The sequence below is a fragment of the Zonotrichia albicollis genome, chromosome Z (assembly GCF_047830755.1).
Source record: "Zonotrichia albicollis isolate bZonAlb1 chromosome Z, bZonAlb1.hap1, whole genome shotgun sequence".
Lineage (NCBI taxonomy): Eukaryota > Metazoa > Chordata > Aves > Passeriformes > Passerellidae > Zonotrichia > Zonotrichia albicollis.
Genome location: NC_133860.1, coordinates 36,703,169 through 36,724,790, shown reverse-complemented (window position 1 = coordinate 36,724,790; position 21,622 = coordinate 36,703,169). Strand labels below are relative to the sequence as shown.

Sequence of the window (21,622 nt, the reverse complement as noted above, 5' to 3'; positions counted from 1 at the left end):
GAGACTGCAAATTTCATAAATTCTTATGATCTAAGTTGTCTGTAAGCTTCTAGAGAAACTAAAGTAATAGATTCTAGACCTTACAGTTCATAAAAGAAAAAAGCGTACAGTACTTCTATGGTTCTAGGCTGATCATCAGTATTTTCTTGGAATAGCAATCAATATGGCCTTGGAACAGCAGCAAAGATTCTGTGATAATCTATTGAAAAAACACACTGATGTTTGGTTGTTGTTGGATTTTTGTTTTTTTTTTTTTTTTTTTGCGGGCAGCAATAAAATATGTAATTAATTTCAATGGGCTATTTCTTTCTTTTTTTTGTTTTCATTCAGCAAGATACAGTGCCTGTGAGGATGGATTAGGATCTTATTTGTGGCATGGGACATTACCCCAGCCATTGACGTTTTGGGTTGTACCACTATGAGTATATGATTACTTAAGGCAGAGGTGGCTGCATTTGCAGACTTTCTGTGTCTCTCTTCAGAAAAACTACAGATTACTAAGGATGCAAGAAAAGTACAAATAAATCAGTGAATACTATTGTATGGTAGCATTCTGAACACCAGTGCTGGCCTGGCACAGCAAGTAGCAGATGATCCCCTCTGTCTTGTGTAAAATGGGCACATAATGCGTAACAGTTCTTGAATTCCACTCTGCTGGGATCATTCTATATATCCTGAAAGCATTTTATAGACAAGCAGCTTAATAAACCTGTATTTCATTTAAATTAAGGAATAAATTCACAGCACAGCCAGCTATTTTGGCCTTCATTACAGCTACTATGACAGTGCATCTACACTATATTCTAGTCTAAATAATCTAGCTTCAAGATGATCATAAAATATACGAAAATACATACAGACAATCATGATATATTGTTTCTCTCCAGTATCAGCCTGAGCAATTTTCTCTCCTTCCCAACACAAGCGTTACTTACAACACAACTCATAACCAAATGTAAGCAAAGGTTCCTCCTGCAAATTTGCAAAACTATCTATTCCACTTGTTATTATTAACCCCAAGCTGTGTAGAAGACATGTCAAAGAGTAGAAGAAGTCAGGTCAGAAAATACCCTTAAAAGCTGTAATCACAAATAATGGCATAAAAAGACTGCAGCTAAAAGTAATTAAAACTCTAAAACCTTGACATTTAAATGCTTGAGACAGGAGATTCATGTGCACCTCAGAAAACAGTAGCTGCTACATGCTATTTTACTTAGATACAACTTCCATACGCACTACAACTGCAGTTTTACAAAGGTATGCCGGGCATTTGGGCATGAATCCATCATCCCTAATACCTTCTTCTTAATCCAGTTCTAATCAGTGACAGAATGAATGTGCTAATAACCAAGGTCATGTAGCAACAATAGTTACAACCAGAGCAAAAGCAAAGAGAAAATTTGGGTCAGCAGCAACCCACGCCTGAAATTTATTGCCTCCTTTATTCAGGAAGTTTAAAAAGACACTACTTCATGCACCCACATAGCCCTGTAAGAACAACCACTAGCTCAGCACTGACCTTGAAAGCCATAAGGGCTGAGGCTAGACACACTTGCTGTGGCTGACTCCCCTGGCCCTGCTGGCTGCTTAGCTTTACTTTGTTTAGCTGTGACAGCAATTTCTCTAATTGACCAGATGTCTGCAGTTAATTTGTTTTACTTTTTTTATCTTTTCATGATACAACAAGTAACAGCAGTTGTTCCATGTATGCTTTTAGCCCCCACAGCAGCCAGCTGAGAGATCCATATGCACTCTGAGAACAAATCTTGTTATAAGCATCATCACAGAAAGAGTGAACGAAATCCAAGTACATAAATGCGTAACTAGATACATGAAAGATTTACAGTTGCAATAAAAACATGACTGTGCAAGAAAAAGAACTGTAAACTATTGTGCTCATTAACAAGAGACTTACATAGATGAATAACATTGGTCACAAGCTAAACCTTGAAAGTCTAGCACTTTCACTACAAGACTCTCAAATGCTAGAAGGTATCAGCATGAACTTGAAAACTCAAGGTTGTAGGGCAAGATAACAACACCTGACAGTGTGGATAAACGACACTATATCTCACCCACCTATTTGTCCAGAGTTTAGATTATCACTGGGAGCATGAAAAGCAAACCGACTTTTTGGAAACTGACCGCTAGCCATCTCTGTCGGATAAACACTGATGTTTTCAAAAAGATAAAAAAGAACCAGTGAAGTGTCATTAAGAAAAGTAGCAAGACTGCAAGTATTTCCCCCTACAAATTAGGATCCCTTCCAAGAGGATACTGCAGTTTTGAAGCTGATTACAGAGCTCTATGTAAAATGATTTTGAGAAAAAATGCAATGTATCTGGAGAAATCACAAATCATATTTTTCTGAGGTCTTCCTGAAAACTAATACAAGCTTCCTCATTAGCAAACAATGTAAACATATAAGATATACACAAAATGGAATTCATAGAAGAAGTACTTCATCTGCTTAGCTACAGCAACTATAACAAGAGTCATTACTAATATTGGCAACTCCTAGACTTAAGCAGCTATTATCATACCATAACAATTTACATAATTAACACATTCTAACCATATATAATCATATCCTAACAGAAGTCTAAAAATCCCCCATGAACACAGATGTGCACACACACATTAAAAATGCAAGCATCTCCTGCACAGGCATGAAGAGCCATCCTTTGCAGGAACAGAGAGAGGAAGCTTGGGTCCCTCTGCTGTTAGCTAGCTAGTTCAGTCCTGCTCCTATGCCTCAGAACCTGCATTACTGCAAGCCTCTGGAAGAAGTGCAGGTCAGTAGCTCACAGAACGTTCCTGTGTTCAATTTAATAACAGAGTGCATTCTGCTGCCACATAATGTTTATGGCTGCACTTTGCTTTTCTGCAAGATAGAAGAAAACCTTTCACAGATACTTATCTTATTACAAAATAAAGCAGCCCTTGCATTTACAAAGAAATTCCAAAGTCTGAACAGATTTGTTATCTTAGACTGCTCTCCAGAAAATTAAAGATAAATGTGATATGCTCAGTGCTTTTGTTACATCTTTGAAAATATTTACCTCACTGCTGGGTTCGGCTGCATTAAAGTAATTTTTAAAAAAGTACTTAAATTATATACTTCTCACTGCCATTTATTAAAACTCTTTCACTCCATCCAACCAGAGGTTTATGGTTTTTTCTTCGTGAAGTTTTACGGATTGCTTGAACACACAGGGTGTGTTAGAAATCATGGTTACAAAGTATCACAGATCAGCTTTCTGTTGGAAGTACCAGAGTGACAAAATCCACATTTTTACAAGGAGGATTGCAGAAACACCAAAAAAACCCAAAAAAGATGAAAAGCAAAACTTGCAAAAAAAAGGACAGCAGATTGACATGAGAGGCAAGCAGCCATGAAATGGAGTGCGTGGCAGAGGACCATTACGACATGTCAGGCTGTACAGAGGATGTGACTTTCTAGAATAACATTCTCCTGGGAAGACACCTCAGCATTGGGAAACACAGCTGCACTAGCCACATGCGCAGCTTGACACAGTCTAAGAAGTAGACACATTTAAACATTCCATGACATGACTGCAACCTCTCACCAAGGATAAAATAATCAACTCAAACCAAAGTATCTTCTTCTGAAAGCTACTACTTGAAAGCAATCACTTAGTTTACACACTAATTTTGAAAATTTTGTATTTTGTAAACTATGCTTACTGATGAGAACTAACATTACAAACTGTATACAATTTTCTATATAATATTGTAAGAGACTTAAAGATCAAAATTGCCTCAAATACTGTTAAGATCACCAAAGGAGTTTGCTCATTCTGGCAAACCAACACCACAAGGCAACTGTTCACTGGTTACCACCCTGACCCCTGCCACCCACCCTGCCACTGTTGGATATGCCTTTGTGACTTCCTGGAAATTTGGACAGTAAGTTAAGTCACATGGCAGGAACTAGAGATAAGATAAAGATGGTAATATTGTCTGATTATCTCAGACTAGGAAGAGGTAAACAAGCTGGGGGAACACTGATAATGAACACAAAGCATCCACAAGGAAAGCCAGCTCAGCATCTGAGCTGACAGTCAGCTCTGACTGGGCTCAGCTCAGAAGGAAGAGGCCATGGCCCACTGACTCAAAAGAAGAGGAAAACTGAGCATGGGACCACTCAGCATTGGAAACAAGCAGATCATTTAACAAAGAGAATGGCAGAACTGTGTATGCAATGAGCAGTGATTCCTTTGTCTGCTAAAATGTACAAATGGGGAGAAGTTTTGAGTGACCTTGGACCCTCACTACTGAGAAGCCCAGAAGAGGACCAGTGGGATGATGTCTGGAACCACGGTTGATGATACCTTTTTACTTAATCTGTGTCTCTCACTCTTTTTCACTCCTCTCCTCTCTTCTTCTATTTCTTTCTATCTCTTTCTACCTGCCACTTACTGTTAGATGAAGTTCATACTATTGCCTTCAGCATTTGGTCTCATTTGCACCTTAATTTGAGCAGAGGCTTTTCTCAGATAATGGGATCTTAACTTTTGTCATAGTTGGCAGGATACTGTGATCTGAATTGTCTTTGACAATAGTACAGTTCCCTCTAGGGGGGCTTGTGTGGTTCCTTCCCTGGGAACACATGGAAACTTTGCCACAGCTTTCCTCTGAGGAAGGTTACATGTTTTCTCCTGTGGGAACTTTTGAAAAAATGGCTGTCCAGGGTAGTCAGTGCAAAAAAAGTATTTTTGTATCCTTCCTTGAAAAATTTGTTAGTTTCCCTCCTACATGACAGGTGGGTTTACACAAGAAAATTAACCTATTGGTTCCTCTTAATGAACTATTGGTTATTCAAAAATAGGAAGATGAAATAATTGTATCCTTATGAGATTTGGTGAAAGAATTGCACTTTCTGTTAAATAAGGAAAATGAAAAAAGAATGCAAGTAGAGGAATTGCTAGCTGTCAAGCATGATGATGCCCAAATGCTTCAGGCAGAACTTTAGAATATGAATGAGAAAGAGGGAGAATGTTAGGGGAATAATTGCAGGATGCAGAACCTCTAACATGTTCTGAAACATGATCTTGTAACTCATTATTTTGCTCAGTGGAGGAGTTGGGAGACAGTGCATCAGTCTGTGGCTCTGCAAAAGAGCAAAATGTAACATTAACACGGACATCTGATGACAAGGCAGTAGTGTGTTGATACTTAATTAAAGTTGAAACCCCAAATGACTGCCAGGATCAGCAAAGAGCTACTGAAATGGTGCCTTATGTATCTACTAAGATATCAAAGCCTGGTCATACATCAGGCAAGGCTGAAATCCAATAATATTAATTTATTAGAATACGGGAAATCTGGGTATACTTTCAGGATGGCAAAGAGGTAAAATCATTGGAGTAAACAGAGCCAGTGTTATCTGCCGAACTGATAAGGTCAATTCATGGCTCCTGGATGAGAAACTGAAGTCTGCTAATCTTAACCCTAAAAGAAATCTGGGCTAAGCCATTAAAGCACTCACAAATTCACAAATTCAAGACTTCCCGAAATTTTGCAAGCAGTCTTATTTCCTCCAGATGTGAAATAAATTAGAGGAATGCCCCATGAAAAGATGAAGGAAGCAACAAGAGGAGTGCACCAAACACTTCATGAAACAGAAGTTAAAATTCTAAGGGGTAATCTGCCAGGAAGTTTGTGCTGCTTTCTTCTCCTAGGAGTGCTAGCATTCCCTGCCCACACAGAAGATCAAAAGAACCAGCTCAGAGAGGGTGAATCAGTGGATTTACATGAGAAAGTTCACAGAAGCCAGCTAAGAAGATACAATAATGACTTTTCTTTTAGGGCCTTTATCCTCCCCGGTAGACACAGGACCTCTGAATCAACACTGGACGGATTTTTCATCCTCCCAATAATCTGTCTGTAGTAGGCTGAATTTTCACTTTTCTTTTTATAGGAACCTGCCAACATATGAGACCAAGCTGCATGAAACCAATGAAGCTTTTAATTGCCACCATAATTGCTTGTAGTATCAACTTATTAACGTTTGTGATTTGTTTGTGTTTTCATTGTGAATGAACCTGTTGGGAGACCATGTATTAGTCAAACCATTTTATGTGTTGTTAGTTTGATGTTTTGCCAAGCTTATTTTGTCTTTTACTGGAAAAAAATGGTGTGGGAAGACCTTTTACTTTTGTCTCATAAATGTATAATTTTGTCTAAATCAAATTTAGCCTGGGAGTTGGCATAAGAATTTATGTATATTTGGAATCATACAAATACATATTAACCAGTTCTACCTCAAAAGGCTTTAGATTTAGGATGATTTGGCTACATTTTTCAGAGATATTAATGAGTGAGCTGAATAATCCTAACAAAACAAATGTGAAATAGAACACTTCCTTTTTAGACCAGAAGGACAGACAGCCATGGACCAAAAAAGGGGCATGGGTATAACACAAAAAGGCTGTTTACCAGATCTTAAGCAACTTTACTTGTGACCAGTTTTGGAACAAAATATGTTATCAATCATGAGACATTCCAAATCAAATCAGAGATTTATATTCCCTGTTGAACATGTCTGATGTACACTGACTTTTCACAGTGTGTCCTAACAGAGTATTTTAACTTCACCTAATTTATTTTATTTATGCTAATCAATATAGCTACATTAGTGCATTCTGCACCACATGCGCTTCTCAGTTGTGGGTGCAATTTACTCAGGCAGCAACGAGGGCCTTTTGCACCCTGAAATAAAAATTAAAGAAAACAAAAACCCAAAAAATCCCAACCAAACCCCAAAGAAAACAAAAACCCAAAAAAACCCCAACCCAAAAAAACCCCAACCAAACCCAAAAAACCCCAACATAGAATTACTCCGCTGGACAGGAACATTGCCTATAAAATTCTTTCAACTACAGTGGATATTGTTGAAAGAGTACACTCTGAAGTGTTTATCTAAAAAAATTTGAAGTATGTAAGCACACTTTTTCAACAAATCCATTCACACTTATTCCCAGTGTGTAACTGTGTAATCAGCTGCACTAAGCGACCTGAAAATCTACTTCAGAGCAGGCTAACTGACCCATCTTAACACATAATATATGTATCTATTGGGGATACTGGCCTATGGGACTTAAAAATCAAGATGCTCTCTGTAATTCTATGGCTAATGTTGGCCTACATCCAACAGACACAGCATTGCAGAATCCATCACATCCACCACCAATTAAACAACACTCAGATCCTTGTGTATCACTGGTAGGGACAGTGCCTAATCAGAATTGGGTTAATAAGTGGAATTGGATTTGTATTTTTAACGATTTGCACAGCTATTGTACATGGTATGATTACTTGTGTTGTTGCTTCTGCTGTTTCTGTATTTACTTGTAGGGCCCTCTATCTCTGTCACCCCCACAGACAACCCATGAACTGAGGAAGAGGCCCTGGAACCCAGTGTTTGAGCCACAGGGTGGTGTAAGAAAAGCCAGCTCAGCAACTGCGCTGACAGTCACTCTGACTGGGCTCAGCTCAGAAGGAAGAGGCCATGGCCCACTGACTCAAAAGAAGAGGAAAACTGAGCATGGGACCACTCAGCATTGGAAACAAGCAGATCATTTAACCAAGAGAATGGCAAAACTGTGTATGCAATGAGCAGTGATTCCTTTGTTAGCTAAAATGTACAAATGGGGAGAAGTTTTGAGTGACCTTGAACCCTCACTACTGAAAAGACCAGAAGAGGACCATTGGGATGATGTCTGGAACCATGGCTCGTGATATCTTTTTACTTAATCTGTCTCTCACACTCTTTTTCACTCTTCTTCTCTCTTCTTCTATTTCTTTCTATCTCTCTCTACCTCCCACTTACTGTTAGATGAAGTTCATACTATTGCCTTCAGCATTTGGTCTCGTTTGCACCTTAATTTGGCTAGATGCATCTCTCCAATAATCAGATCTTAACAAATGTAACTAAAATAATGTTGGAATAGGTTAAGCATGCCTTAACAAGAAAAATTCTGAAAGTATCTTTCTTGCTTAGCTATCAAAAATTCAAACAATCTGTTCAATGTCTTATTCTTGAAAGTAACATCTAAAGATTAAAGTGTCTGGAGACACCGTAGGTGACATGATAAAATTGAAAAATGTCCATTGTGCTTGTGCATCATCATTTCACTTACCAAAAAAATGGGATCTGGAATTTTTAAAGCCATTTTAAGGATCTGGATCGCTAAGAATCTTTATAGGCTTATTAGAAAACAAGTATTCAATATTAAGACATCCACATTCTCAGCTTAATAGATGCATTTTACGAGAACACATTTTCAAAAGGTCTCAATAGCAGTTTAAGTCTTAAAGCAAAACAAAAAGCCTTCCTAAAGAAGAAAGAATATATGCATACCATACCGAAAAGACTCATAATATTTCCAAGACCCATTACGTTTTCAAGCTGGTTCTCACATCTAATTGAGAAAGACACCTTCTAAGTATCTCTCTTAAATCTTGAATTCACAATGACAAATCTATCCAAAGGATGAATAATTGCTTGAGTAGATACCACTTCTCTGATTAGTTAGTAAGGTTGCTCTTGCTTACCACACAGTTTTTTTGCAGGAAATTTATGATGAGAAATTTTTATATAAAGGCATATTTATCATTAGTCATTCTACTAAATTTGAGAGCAAACCAAAACTGTGTTAGTCATTTCATGACTGGCTTTACTTCCCAGCCTTCCTCCAAAAATTGTGACTGCCTATTACCTTTAATTCTGTTCTGCTTTATATGCCTTAAAAAAGGAAACCATTACTGTCCAATTGATAAGAATATGTAACAGTTTGTGTAAGATTTGCAGATAAAAAATTTATCTGCAAATATTATTACTGTTACTTAAAATATTAGTTCTATTAAGGACTAATATTTTAAATAACAGTAATCAACTCTTTACTCATAGAAAAATATTTTTATGGAATAATAATAATAATAATAATAATAATAATAATAATAATAATAATAATAATAATAATATACAAGAAATAATGAAGGTATTTAAAACATACTTAACTATAAAGTTAACTCAAAACACCATTAACTTAAAGTTAGAAAATTCTGTCATGGTAGGGTTCCTCATTTAGAAGATTCAAATTTTTAGTTTTTCTTTAATCCCACAGATTAAATTTCACTGTGTTTTTTCCCACTTCAAATTAATATTACATCACAAAACAATAAGAAGGCCAGTGAAAACCCATCATGTTTTGATTTTGCCCAGAAAGAAAACCTGATATGACAGAATTAGAAAAAAACTACATATAGGAAGGGTTCACACATCTTTGCTTGCCTGATACCTGACTGCAGGTCAGGTAGGAACCGTAGACAGTTCCACATTAAGCCAGTATTAAAAGAGAACATGAAAAAAAAAAAGGAATTATTTCTAAAAGCAAGTCAAACTATACCAAAAAAGTAGCATAATTAATTTTAAACACTTACTTGCTTCAGTAGACATTGTTCTCGCCTTTGTTTTCTCCTCAGGCTTTTTGACTTGTGTCTTTCTCTTTTACTCAGCTTTTGGTTGAAGGAGATACTCGTAGGCTGCACAAGACCACCAGGTGTGATGTACTGTTTGTCTTCTACAGCTCTTGTAGGCGAGGAAAGATTCATCACAAATGGTGACCCATCAGCAATGACAGTACCAGAAGATTGTCCAGTAACTTCAAAGTCACACTCACTTTCAGTGTCTCTGTGTAGTAATGTGGTAACAGAAGTAACTTGAAATTGTTTTTGTAGTATCTCAGCCCTGGAACTATAAAGATCCTGAAAAGAACTACCACCTTTTCTACTGGCCTCTAATTGCAAGCTCCCTTGTACATAAGCAGGTGCATTTTCACTTTGGCCGTGGTAAAGTGGTCCCATGCCGCAAGTTTCATATAACACAGGTGACAAAAAAAGTCTTTCTCTGATATTTAAATCCAAGCTACATGATCTGTGAAAAGGTTTTACAGTGCATGAATCTTTGATAGGATACGAAGAAGGAAGATTTCTTTTTTGATTTAATGTTTTTAAGGGAAGTTTTTTACTTTCTATCTCATATCTAGGAGCTCTTAATTCTAGACAAAGTGCTTCTGTTAATCTTCCAGCACCATTATTACTTCCGGCTGTGTATGAAAGCCCTTGATTTATGATTTTCAAAGTTGCAGTTACCACTTCATGGCAGGTATACTTGTTAAAACCAGACTGAATTTTGAGAAGCAAATGTTTCTCTGATGATTTTGACAATTTAACAGAGAAAGGTGGCTGATCCTCAGTCCAAGTTTTGAAGAAATGTATATTTACTAACTGTCCACAGGAACATTCTTTGTTGCAAACAAAGTTAAAGCCACCTAAGCAGGCCTCACAGAATGGACAGTGCAGTTTTCCAATTGTCCACTGTGCCTATTGACAAAAAGAGAAAAAAATAAAGCACACAACATGTTCACTGAAAATAAATGAGCAAGAAATAATTACTGAAGTTATTTTCTCCTTTAGTAAGAGGATTTTCTTCTTGTTTTTCAAATAGAATAAAAGATACTTCACAGCAGAAAGCAAATTCACTATAAATAATGTTCTGGTCAAAGCTTGGCTTGCTGCAGGGATAACAAATTCTAAGAAAACTACAACACACATTGTAAAATGTACAAGCTTTAAAATATGTTTAGAATTTGTCCACAGATAGAATAACGCTGCAATACTAATGAAAACATTAGATCTTTAAAGTAGTGAAATCAATTTCCCAAATTAATCTGGAATTGGCAAGCACAGCTTCTCAGCTGAGTGTTCTGAGCACTTATACATTTCTTGCATACTAAGTATGGTGAAAGAAGATTTCTTACAAAAAGAATATAGCTTTTCACTTTGATTAACCCACAACAGCTTAAAATGGTATTTGTATTTTGGTGTATGTAGCATTACAACATAATCTCTGTGCAGAAACCATGACAAATCCTTAATACTCTATATATAGGGAGACAGTTATTTTCATTATTTATAAATTCTTTTCAACCCTGAAGTCACTTTTTCAAAAGAAAATACATACAAAAAATCTATAAATGCCTCCATATTAATACAACTATTATTCCTCCTATATATTTAGACAACCATTAGTATTTTCAGCAATTATATTCATTTGTCAGCAGTACTGTTGAGGACTAAAGTTATGCAAGTGTTTGTAGGATCAAAGCCCAGATGAGAAACGACATTATCAACTCCAGCCACACTTAACTGACTTGAGTGTCTAAAGAACTATGAGTACAGAAAGTGCACAACATTTCCAGTTTAAGTATTGCTTTCAGTTGCAAATGCCCTTCAAGGTGATTTGGACAGCTATGTCCACAACTGATGCTTTTCCCATTCAAAAATACAGAAAATGTCAGAAAGACCAATTTAGCAGTTTCAGAAAAACACTCCAGCAACTTGTGTGGAAAAAGTTATTTTCAAAAAGAATAGTTTACACATAATCACAGGCTTTCAAATTCTTGAGAATTCTGCAAACATTCACAATGGCTCTCAGTTTAATAAGACTGACCGATGTGTACACAGGCCATTCCCAAAGAAGAGTTAAGCTTCTTCAGAGATTTACTCTTAAGTCTCCCACAGTCCATTTCCCAGATGGCAGGGGCTAGACACTAAAATTAAGAGAAAAACACTTTCTCGTGACTTTATTGAGTCTTTTTGGGATGGAATAGCATCCAATCTTCAAATGGAGAGACAAAGTGATTCACAGAAGGCCAGAAGCCTGCAAAGAATTGACATGCAAGACACAGGAGGAAAAAGGACACCTCCATGCCCCATGTGCAAAGAGACTGAGAGATAGGTGTAGTACCAAGGAGCCTGGGACTGATTTAGCATGAGTTTGGCAATGGAGTGTGGAAGCACTGACTCAGTAAAAGAAGTAACAGCCTACTAGTGGAGGAGGTGGTAGGGGGAAAATCAACAAGATCTGAAAGAGTGCTGAGGGTACATACATTTAGTGACGGACTGCATATGGAGGGAAAATGGAAATGGTTAGAAAAAGAAACCAAAGCAGTAAGTGATGGGTAACAGAAAATCCAGGTCAATAAAGGTCACTAGCAGCACTAGCTACATATTTATAATTATTGAAGATTAACTGTACTAATACGTACATGAAATCCAAGAAGATTGGTTAAGAACAGGGACAGATGGCAAAAAAGAACCGGCTGGGAAGCAGTGGGTTTTTACAGCCTGCAAATAGACTTTGCACTTATGCAGAATGATTTAGCCTTTGATTCAGGAGTCATACAGGAGAAAATAACACATGATCACAAAATTATTTAGAGCTCAGGAGGATCTGGAGGTAAGTCAGAATTGTTTAACACCCTGCATTCCCCCGCACTTACCCATAAAAACACAGGATCTTGCCAGAGGAGACAAAGTGAATGAGGCAAGAGTTCCAAGGATATTAAGTGACACAGCGAAAACAAAAATGTCAAAGGTGTACACAGAGAATTGCATTGTTGGACTTTTTCACCAGAGGAGAATTGCTCCTCTGCATCCTTAAGCAAATGTGCCAAGCATTCAATGGGTTTTATATTTCCTTGGTCCTCAATTTGACCCTCCAGGTTTTCAAATAATAATTTAAAAGCTAAAAGTGAAAAGAATAATACTACTATCAATATTGAATTCAATTATACTGAAATAATTTAAGAGGCAAAAAAACCTCTAAAAAACTGCCTTATTATTAAAGATTCATGGTTAGGCGATTTTGTAAAGTGACTCATACTATAACTCAACTCATGAACTGTAATTTTCAAACATACCTCTAAGATTAGTGTTTCTGAACATAACTATTATAACACAAAAATGTTTAATTCATTGAAGTAGAGGATATCACTAATTTTAAAAAGTTTAATTAATGTTTAACAGAAAAATCCCACATAAAGGAATACAAAGAAGGAAGATTAAGGTTTTCTAAATTTCTGTATGCTTAGTTCTACAGTCATAACAATTTTTTTCTCTTTGTGCATTATTTTCATTGTAGGCTTGCTTAGGGCAGAAATTACTTAAAATACAGCAAAATTTTACACTGAAGTCTAAGGAGAAGTCTAAGGAATGCAAATAAAATTTACTTATCAAAATCAAAGATTCATAAAAGAAAATCAGTGAGGCAAAAAAACCCACTGCTTCTGCTTATTGGTATCTATGCCACAACATTAACTTCTAGATCGTCAACAACTTAGAGAAAATACCAACTGAAGCAGTCAGTACAACAGGAAATTTATGAGATGGTTTGTAATTTACAAATGGGCAGTTAAAACTCAAAAGCAGTGACACTGGCTCGTCATCAGACCTTTGAATTTGCAGAAAAGTATCTACTTTATATTCATATGACATATAAGAGCATATTAAGTATAAAAGACTTCAGTATAAAACATATCATATTCCAAAAACTGATCTCTTAACAAATCTGGAGCCCACTTTTATGGGAAAACATGCTTCCTGTTGTCCCTGTCAACCTATACATCAAGATATGATGCTCAAAACAAAGAAAACCCCAAAGCCCAGGTAATAAATATAATATTAAGCAATGACAAACATGCAGAGAGGCCCATGACAGTTATTTGGACAGCCATAAACATATTCATCTGTTAAAGAGTAGGAAACAGAATTTATCAGTTGTAGCACTTCTGCATATATTAAAAAGCAAAACAAAATTAAACAATATTTTAGAGAGGAAAAAGACGGTAATGGTAAATGGTAACGACAGACGTTCCTGAGAAGAATTCCCTCAGTTACAAGGTTTCTGTAACATACATGGACCTTGCCAGAATAGTGTCCTTGAAATTGTCCCCCTTATTTTACATGCTGAATAATGAAGATGCAAGAAAAAAAAATCTACTACCTTTTCAATCACACATTTCACCCACTCTGGAATGGCTTCTAAGCTCACATGCCATACATTGCAAGAATTCTGAGCAGCCGCTGAAGGTTGTGATATCTGTTAACGAAACAATTACATTGTTACTCAAAATTTATGCAAGCTTTCTTTTCTTTGAATATAGCCAGAAGACAGTTCCCCCAAACGGGTAAACATTAAGAAATAAAAAAATCTCAAATATGATGTGCTTCTTTAAGCTAAAAATCAGATAGATATTGTCAGGAATTATCTATTTCTGAATCTAAAAATGTTGGGCAAACTCCTGTGGAAAAGTAGGCGTCTGGAGGTGGTTTTGTTTTTTTTAAAAGAACAGAAAGTATGCCTTCCAAGAATATCTGGAAATTGATTTTAGAATCACTGTGAGCTGGCAAAATTTTTCAGTAAAGACAGAAAAATATAAGTTATAATTTACATAAAGACTGTGATCAGCAATGCACAAATGCAACGAGTAGAATTAATTTTCTGGTTTTTTTTAGAATAACTAACAGAGTAACCAGGTAGTCTTATCAACTTTCGAGTTTTTAGAGCAATAACATGATCAAATGAAGAGAAAAGAAATCTAAAAACCTGTAGCATTTTACTAATTGATACTAAAATAAAAACAATTGCCTAACTAAATAAGTGTTACAGGGATGACTAAAATTATAAGGAAACTGGTGAGAAAGTCTTAAAATCAGCTGCTAAAATTTATGAATAAGGAAAGTTGTCAACGCCCATGTTATTAAAGTCATTGAAATAAAAATTTTATTCTGCTTAGAATTAGAAGTGGGGCTATAGATAGAAGCTTTTAAAACTTTTCCAAGTATTGACAGAAGACAGATCCATTTATTATGCCTATGCTAGCTTTTTGTCCTATCTGTGAAGATCATCTGCACTTCAATGTGCATTTAATTATTAGTGTTTAGACTGTGGTCTTCAACATTTGTTTTAAAATTTGTTCCGCATTTTTCTTCATTCATTATTCAGTTATGTCTCTGTGTGAAGGTCTAAAAATCATCTGTGAAAACACGCTGAAAACATTAGTCTTCTCATCCTAATACTCTCTTTCCCTTCCAACCTCTTTAGATATAGGATTAAATTACACTTTTTAATTTGCTATCTACATAAATGGAGGAGACACTACCTCAGCCATGCAATGATGGGTGGATCTCCACTCACAACTAAAAGCTCCACCATAGGGAACTTGGATAAAGATATCTTTTTATTTTAACTACATTTTTTTCCATGGAAGGAGTTGGAATTTCCACATTACCCCCGAAAAATCACTTCAAACCATGCATAAAAGAGCCATCAAATATAAAGTGAGAAAACTATTCTAAAACTTCAAGCTCTGTAAGCAGAGTGATTAAAATGGGTTTTATTGATAATACTATCATGATCTTAAAAACTAACTTTGTTTCTACATCCATTGATTGTACCCCTCTCTAGTGTGCAAAAGAATGTTATTGCATTACTAACACATTAATAAAAAACATCACCACCTTCTCTTCTATTTGCTTTTTAACTTTGATTCAAGAGGCTGAAAGCCTTTTTGGCACATTTGGAAAGACCCTAGATCTTTATGATTAGTAGCTGCCATTATAAAACAGTAGGAAATACTTTGTCACAGTTTTATTTTGTGTAATAATCCTTCTGTTTATTTTAATAAAAACAATATAAATTACTGAGCAGGGTATAACCCTGCTCAGCGCAGACTAATCTTCTGAGCTATTTTTGTGCACAGACTACGGCCCATATTTAAAAAATGAAGAGCAAAATATCCCTGATGTAGGGATGTTTTACACACAGTTAACTACCAGAGGGGGAATTAGAACCAGTCTTTAAAATACACCTTATACACAAAGAGTTGTCCATTAGGAGATATTAATAAAAAGACTGCTTTAAAACCATCAAAACCAAACTCCATTTTTATATTAGAAATGGTAGTGCTCTATATAAGCTAGTAGCCAAGTGTCATGAGCACCAGCCTGCATATGGCAGAACATGAAGGTGATCACTGCCTACTTGGCTTCACTAAAATTATTTCCTCCACTGCTCTCTACAGAAATGTCTCTTCTTTACTACATATGAGAGATTAAGTACAAAGTGAGGCTAAGTCTAATACTTCTTCATTGAAAATAAATGGCACCAGAAGAACTTACAAACTCCCTCAGAAGATGCTATACTTACTTGGGATGTTTTTTTCTCACTACATTTTGCAAGAAAAACAGAATTTTCTATATATTTTCTACATCTCCAGCAATAGAGAACACCAGCCTCTTGGTTGTTCATTATGTCAGCTTGGGATTTTGCAGCTCTGTATGTTGACCTGTAAAGACCACAAAGCATACAATTTGGTCACCCATCGAAACACCAGTTTTCTCTTGAGACCTTGAAGTCCATAAATACTCTCACCACTGTAGTGGAGACCAATACTCTACTTACAAACATACTCTGATCTTACATAGCATGCCAACAAGATGTTTTTAATAGTAACATGAAACAGCTGGTTTTATTTCCAGGTTGCAAAAAGAACTAAGTAGAACAACAAAAGACAACTAAAACCAAAATAAAATAAAACAAAACTGAACAATCAACCAAACAAAAATCTTGTCCAATATTTGGACAAAAGATAAGAGAACTGGACATATTCCAATTTTTATGGAATACATACACACATATAATGCCAGATAAAAATAATGAATGCCAACATAAAACTATAGATGACTGATTCCTTTCTCAACATGCCCCTGGAGGCTTGCTCCCTTAAATTATTTTGTGTGCAAGGATGAACACTACTGGTGCAACCATGTTTCAAGGACTACATTAAGACACCAGAAGGACAAGACAAATATTCTATTTTTCTCTTTTTGGGTCTTGCTGCATCCTGATTGTCTCTCTGGTCTTCTCTAGCTTCTTCCAAAATCTTCCCCTTTTGTCAAGTTTTCTCCTAGGACCCTCCAACTTTTCCTTCAAAGTACTTATGTTTTGATGCCCTTGTGCTAGCCACATGAAAAAAAATAAGAAAATCTTTTTCATCTACATAGCAACTCAAGCCCTGTAGTAGAGTTAGGCCTACTCCAAGTGCTGAAGTGCACAGGACTCATTGATGGGCATGCTGGACTATAAAACTAAAAATCAGTGTAAAAAGTTTCAGAGTCCAAACATCTAATTTTGCAACTATTTTAACATTTAAATTTTTGCAGTTTTCACTAACTAAAGAAACTTTGAGGCCTTCATTAAAGGCTGTCTGAAGAGCAGTTTGCCTTATTGAAAACATACAAACTTTTGCATTTTTCCCATTTCTACCTTTCCTTTTTCTGCCTTGTTTTCTGATTTAATTAAAGACAATGAAACACAAAGAGAGGTTACTTATTATCTTTTATTTACATCTGAGGTCTTCATTCAGCACATTTTTTACTTTTCTACAAAAGTAAAGGTCTGAAATATAATCTGACAAGGACAAGCAGAAACATGTATACATATAGTAGACTCTGAGTTTATGCGCAGTTTTTAACAATCAGATGGATCCACTCTCAGCTTAAGAAGTGAAATTAAGGTAAACATTAAATATTTCCTTGCAATATCACAATTAAAATGAATTTTTATTAAGGGTCTACTAACAAATCTTAGGACAGACAAGCAAAGGATCATGCAAGAGACAATTACATAAAAACTAAGAACTTATATTAGCAACCTGTCTTGCTCCTGACAAAATTTGAATGATTCAAAGACTTCGACTTAAGCAGAACTTCAGTTTTTACTTAAGTAAAACTTAGTTTTTACTAACCTACCTTTGTCAGTGCTGCCACTTTCTGTATCAGACACATTTCCGAATGTAACATATAAAATAATGAACTTGTCTATGAATGATTTTTTTTAAAGTAAATTCATTCTCTGAAAATTTTTAGAAGTACTTTGTATCCCTTTGCTGCTATGAAACTAGGCACCACAGGGTATTGAGAGAATGATCATCAGTTATGAATTTCTTTATATCACTCAAACACTTTAAAGCTGTTCTAATTAATTTAACCTCCACAAATTCATAATACACTTCTAGAATGAATCTAATTTTACAACAGTTCAGTGTGAGCATCAAATCTAAGATCAGTCAGGATGGACTGAAAGATATTTTGCATGCAGCTACTTCACACATTCTTTTAGGTACAGCCATATCCTTATCTACCCAAATATCTTCTTGATATGAGGTGATACATACTTGCATCACTTTTTATGCTGTATTTTTTTTTATCCAAATGATATATTTAAGACTCTATATACATTCTGTTCCCCTTAGAGAACAGGATGTCTTGCTATCTTTTGAACAGCTGCTTCATTTGAAGCTGATGACTGGAGCAGGGCAAAAACCACTTCGGGATAGACCTCTCAATAATCAGATAAAAGACTGATGAGCACCTGCTCTATTTAAAAGCCAAGGTTCAAGTCATGCAAACAAAGGCTCTCTAAGGATCTCACCGGCATTTGAACTGATGTAAACATCCTCCTTCTCTATAACATCTTCCAAGATTTACTGCAAAATAAAATGTCTTTTAATTATTTATTTTGTTTAGTTAGTTATACCCTTTGAGAGGTTCTTCTTAGTTCAGCATATAGCTTTTATTTAAAATTACACTTACATAAGAGAAATGAGTGCATAGTATAAGTGTAATGAAACACACAGCATGGTTGTATTTTATTGTGTTTTGTGTAAGCAAGAGTGCTGATAGTGAACTACATGGAAAAAATCCAAGTCAAGTGGATACTTTTTAAAATATTACGATACAGCAGGCTGAAGTGTTCTTCTGGCCTAGGAGTATTTAAAAAGTAAGCAGGTGTATTAAAAATCTGGTTGTCTTTTGCAGACCTCACAAAGGAGAGAAGAAACTCTACAGATGCATGTCAACACACTGCAGAAGTTTCTACACACATCATGTTTCTCATTTAGGGCATTAATATGCACTTTTATTTTGTTTTGCACGTAAGTTCAAATGAATGCATACAACCATGGAATTTTGAAGGTTTTTTGTTTAGTTAAATGCAGTTTAACCATAGTGTCTTAGTGTCCTTCAGCAAAAAGTGTCTACATAAAAAGTTTTTCACTTGGAACTCCAAAAATAGTGTCAGGCCCTGAGTGGGCCTTTTTATCTCAGTACTAGGTCACGTGTGGCTGCACTGCTTTCAGGTCAGTTGCTTTGTGTGAGCTCACGCTTGCCTCCCAAGTAGCATGCAGACATATCAGAGCATTTAAAAGCCTATATTCTTCCATGGCGACTGTCTGATGACCTTCAAACTCTTTTTTATTATTTAGTCCCAGTAAAACTAATAGCAGAGTCCTAAGAGTTCCTTTCCAAGTCAGTCTCGATACCCTTTCTTGGAACTCATTGGTCTAATCTTCTCTATCTTAGAGACCTTTGATGAAGATTTTACACCCTTCCCAAACTACTTCATTGTCTTCTTATCTTTTATTATTAACTTTTCCCCAAATACTTACATGGAATTTTCTTCTAACTTCCCTTATTTGCTGTGAATACAGAGAACAAAATTGCTCCTTTTGTGCAGAACATTTTAAAACTTTAAACACTTATTAGATATTAGCTTCAATCTTGTCTTTGAACTAAATAAATATTTCTCTTTTTCCTCAGAGATAATGCTTTCTTGATCTCCAACTGCCACTGCTATTTTGTGAACTCCTTCAAAAGGGTCAGCTATTCTTGCTGAATCCAAGTTCTGGACACAGAACTCCCTGCAGTTTTACCAGCTGAGAAGACTAGACAGATTACAAAAATTATCTAAATCATCTAAATTTCTTATAAAGTTCCAATTGTACAATATATTACATTTTGCTCATTCTGTCTTCAAAATGATTGCTAAAAAACATGAAGTAGGACTCCTATTAAAAATTCTCGTATATTCACAGTGAAGAATGAAACAAAATCCCCTAAATTTCTGTTGAAATCCGGCCTAGAACTTCAACTTGCCCTTCATTCACAAATATATAAAAATGAGAAAATAAGTGTAGCAACACAAGTGGTTATCAATGCCTTTTCTTCAAAGATCACCTATGACCCCTTCGGAGCATTGCAGCCATTGAAATTACAATAATATTTACACCGTAGTAAGAAACTAGGTCACTGAAACTTCAGCAACAGTTATTGACAGTCTTAAAAAAAATTAGATGAGAGTCAGCTTTGTAGGAAGATGATAGAGAAAAGCTAAATGAGCTGTCCTAGCCAACAAGAGTCCATATCCCAAGTTCCTGTTCCCAGCAAAGGAGGAACTGTTACTTTACCAGACAGAGAGACAAACATGGGTGGCCAGCATGATACTTTTGTATCATGTAACCCATGTAATAAACCGAAGTTTAAAAAAAAAAAAAAAAAGTTGCTTGAAGCAAATTTCTGGACTTGCTTAATCCCCTGCTGCAGGCTGCCTAAATCAACAGGTCGTCCAGGCACAGCTGGATATGGAGGGTGTAAATGGCTTTGACAGGAAACAGACCTGGCGGGTCACTGGAAGATCACGGATCGGCGTGTGACCTCGTTTTTCCAAGAGATCCCAGAGTCAGAGCTGCCTGTTTCATGCTCTTACACATCCTGGCACTAGTTGTTGCACAAAGTAAAGACCGAAACAAGCAGGAACAGGGTGCCGCTGTCCCAGCACATCGCGGGACACCAGGCTGTCACTGCCGCTGCCCCCCGACACCCCGAACCCGCCTAGGCCCGACCGGCTGCCCCGCCGAGTTAACCCCGGGAGCTAAGGCACGGGGCTGCCCCTCAGGCGGGCGCCGGGCTCACCCCGGGGCGGACAGCCCGGCCGCTCCCCCGGCTGCGGGCGGCTGTCGGCACCACCGCGCTCACCCGCGTCCCCCGCGCCCCCGGCCCGGGCCCGCCTCGGCCCCACGGGCGGCTGCGGCGCCTCCCGCCGCCCCAGCCCCGCTCAGCTCACCGGGCCGCGCCGTGCGAGGCTGCGAGGAGGAGGCGACGGCACTGGAGCGACCGGGCGGGCGGGGAAGGGGCTGCGCAGCAGCAGCTGCTCCCGCGAACGGGAAGAGACGGGAGACAAACGGCGGCGGAAAGCGCTCCGGCAGCGCGGCCCCTGCCCTCGGGAGGCACACGGCGGCAGTCCGGGCCGCCCTGGCGGCTGCTGCGGCCGGCGGGGGGCCCTCGGCGGCGGCGGGGCCAGCCCTGCTGCCGCGGGGACGGAGGAAATGCCCGCGCCAGCCTGCGTCGAGCCCTGAGGCCGGCACGTCCTCTCGTCTCCTGACTGGCAGAGATGGAGCGGGGTGGGGTCAGCGCCGGCGGCAAGCAGCGACCAGGGAAAAGAGAGGCGGAGAGAATTAAGGCTAAGGGAATGAACGACAACTTTTCAGTGGCCACTGGGGAAGAAACTGCGTTCCCTCAGGCCGGAGGAATCAACCCAAACCCAGAGGTGGTAATCTCATAGAGCGAGGCCAGGGACACGGCAGGGACGGGCGAGCGTCCGCCAGCCGTCACCTGCAAGGCTGGGTGTCCTCAGAGTCCCCGGCTGCCCTAATGTACAGCAAGAGAAAGGAGGAAGCGTTAAATGACACGGGGCGAGGGAGTGAAGAACACTTATGAATAGGTGTAGGAAATTGCTGCACATCAGGTGGGGCTCCATGGAAGGAAGGGCGGCACGGCGGCCTCAGGTCTGTGAGCGTGTGTGCCCAGAGAACCGAGCGGGCCGCTTCCATCCCTGCGGCGTCCCTTGCACCTC

General features: G+C 37.8%; 1 protein-coding gene across 5 annotated transcripts in view; it reads right to left on the bottom strand.

Annotated features, from left to right (window-relative positions):
* Positions 1 to 20,968, bottom strand: part of RNF180 (ring finger protein 180) — a 68,047-nt gene extending 47,079 nt beyond the window's left edge. For 2 of the 5 annotated variants that reach the window (XM_074532662.1, XM_014269006.3), the window contains exons 1-4: positions 20,834 to 20,966; positions 16,079 to 16,217; positions 13,874 to 13,969; positions 9,469 to 10,410 (exon numbers count right to left, since the gene is read on the bottom strand). In XM_074532662.1, coding sequence (XP_074388763.1) covers positions 9,469 to 10,410; positions 13,874 to 13,969; positions 16,079 to 16,180 — 1,140 coding nt within the window. In that variant the 5' untranslated portion in view covers positions 16,181 to 16,217; positions 20,834 to 20,966. Of the gene's footprint in view, positions 1 to 9,468; positions 10,411 to 13,873; positions 13,970 to 16,078; positions 16,218 to 18,364; positions 18,420 to 20,386; positions 20,786 to 20,833 lie in introns of those variants that run through there. The other 3 variants (XM_014269005.3, XM_026795169.2, XM_026795170.2) reach the window with 3 other exon arrangements.
* Between the last annotated feature and the right edge of the window lie 654 nt (positions 20,969 to 21,622).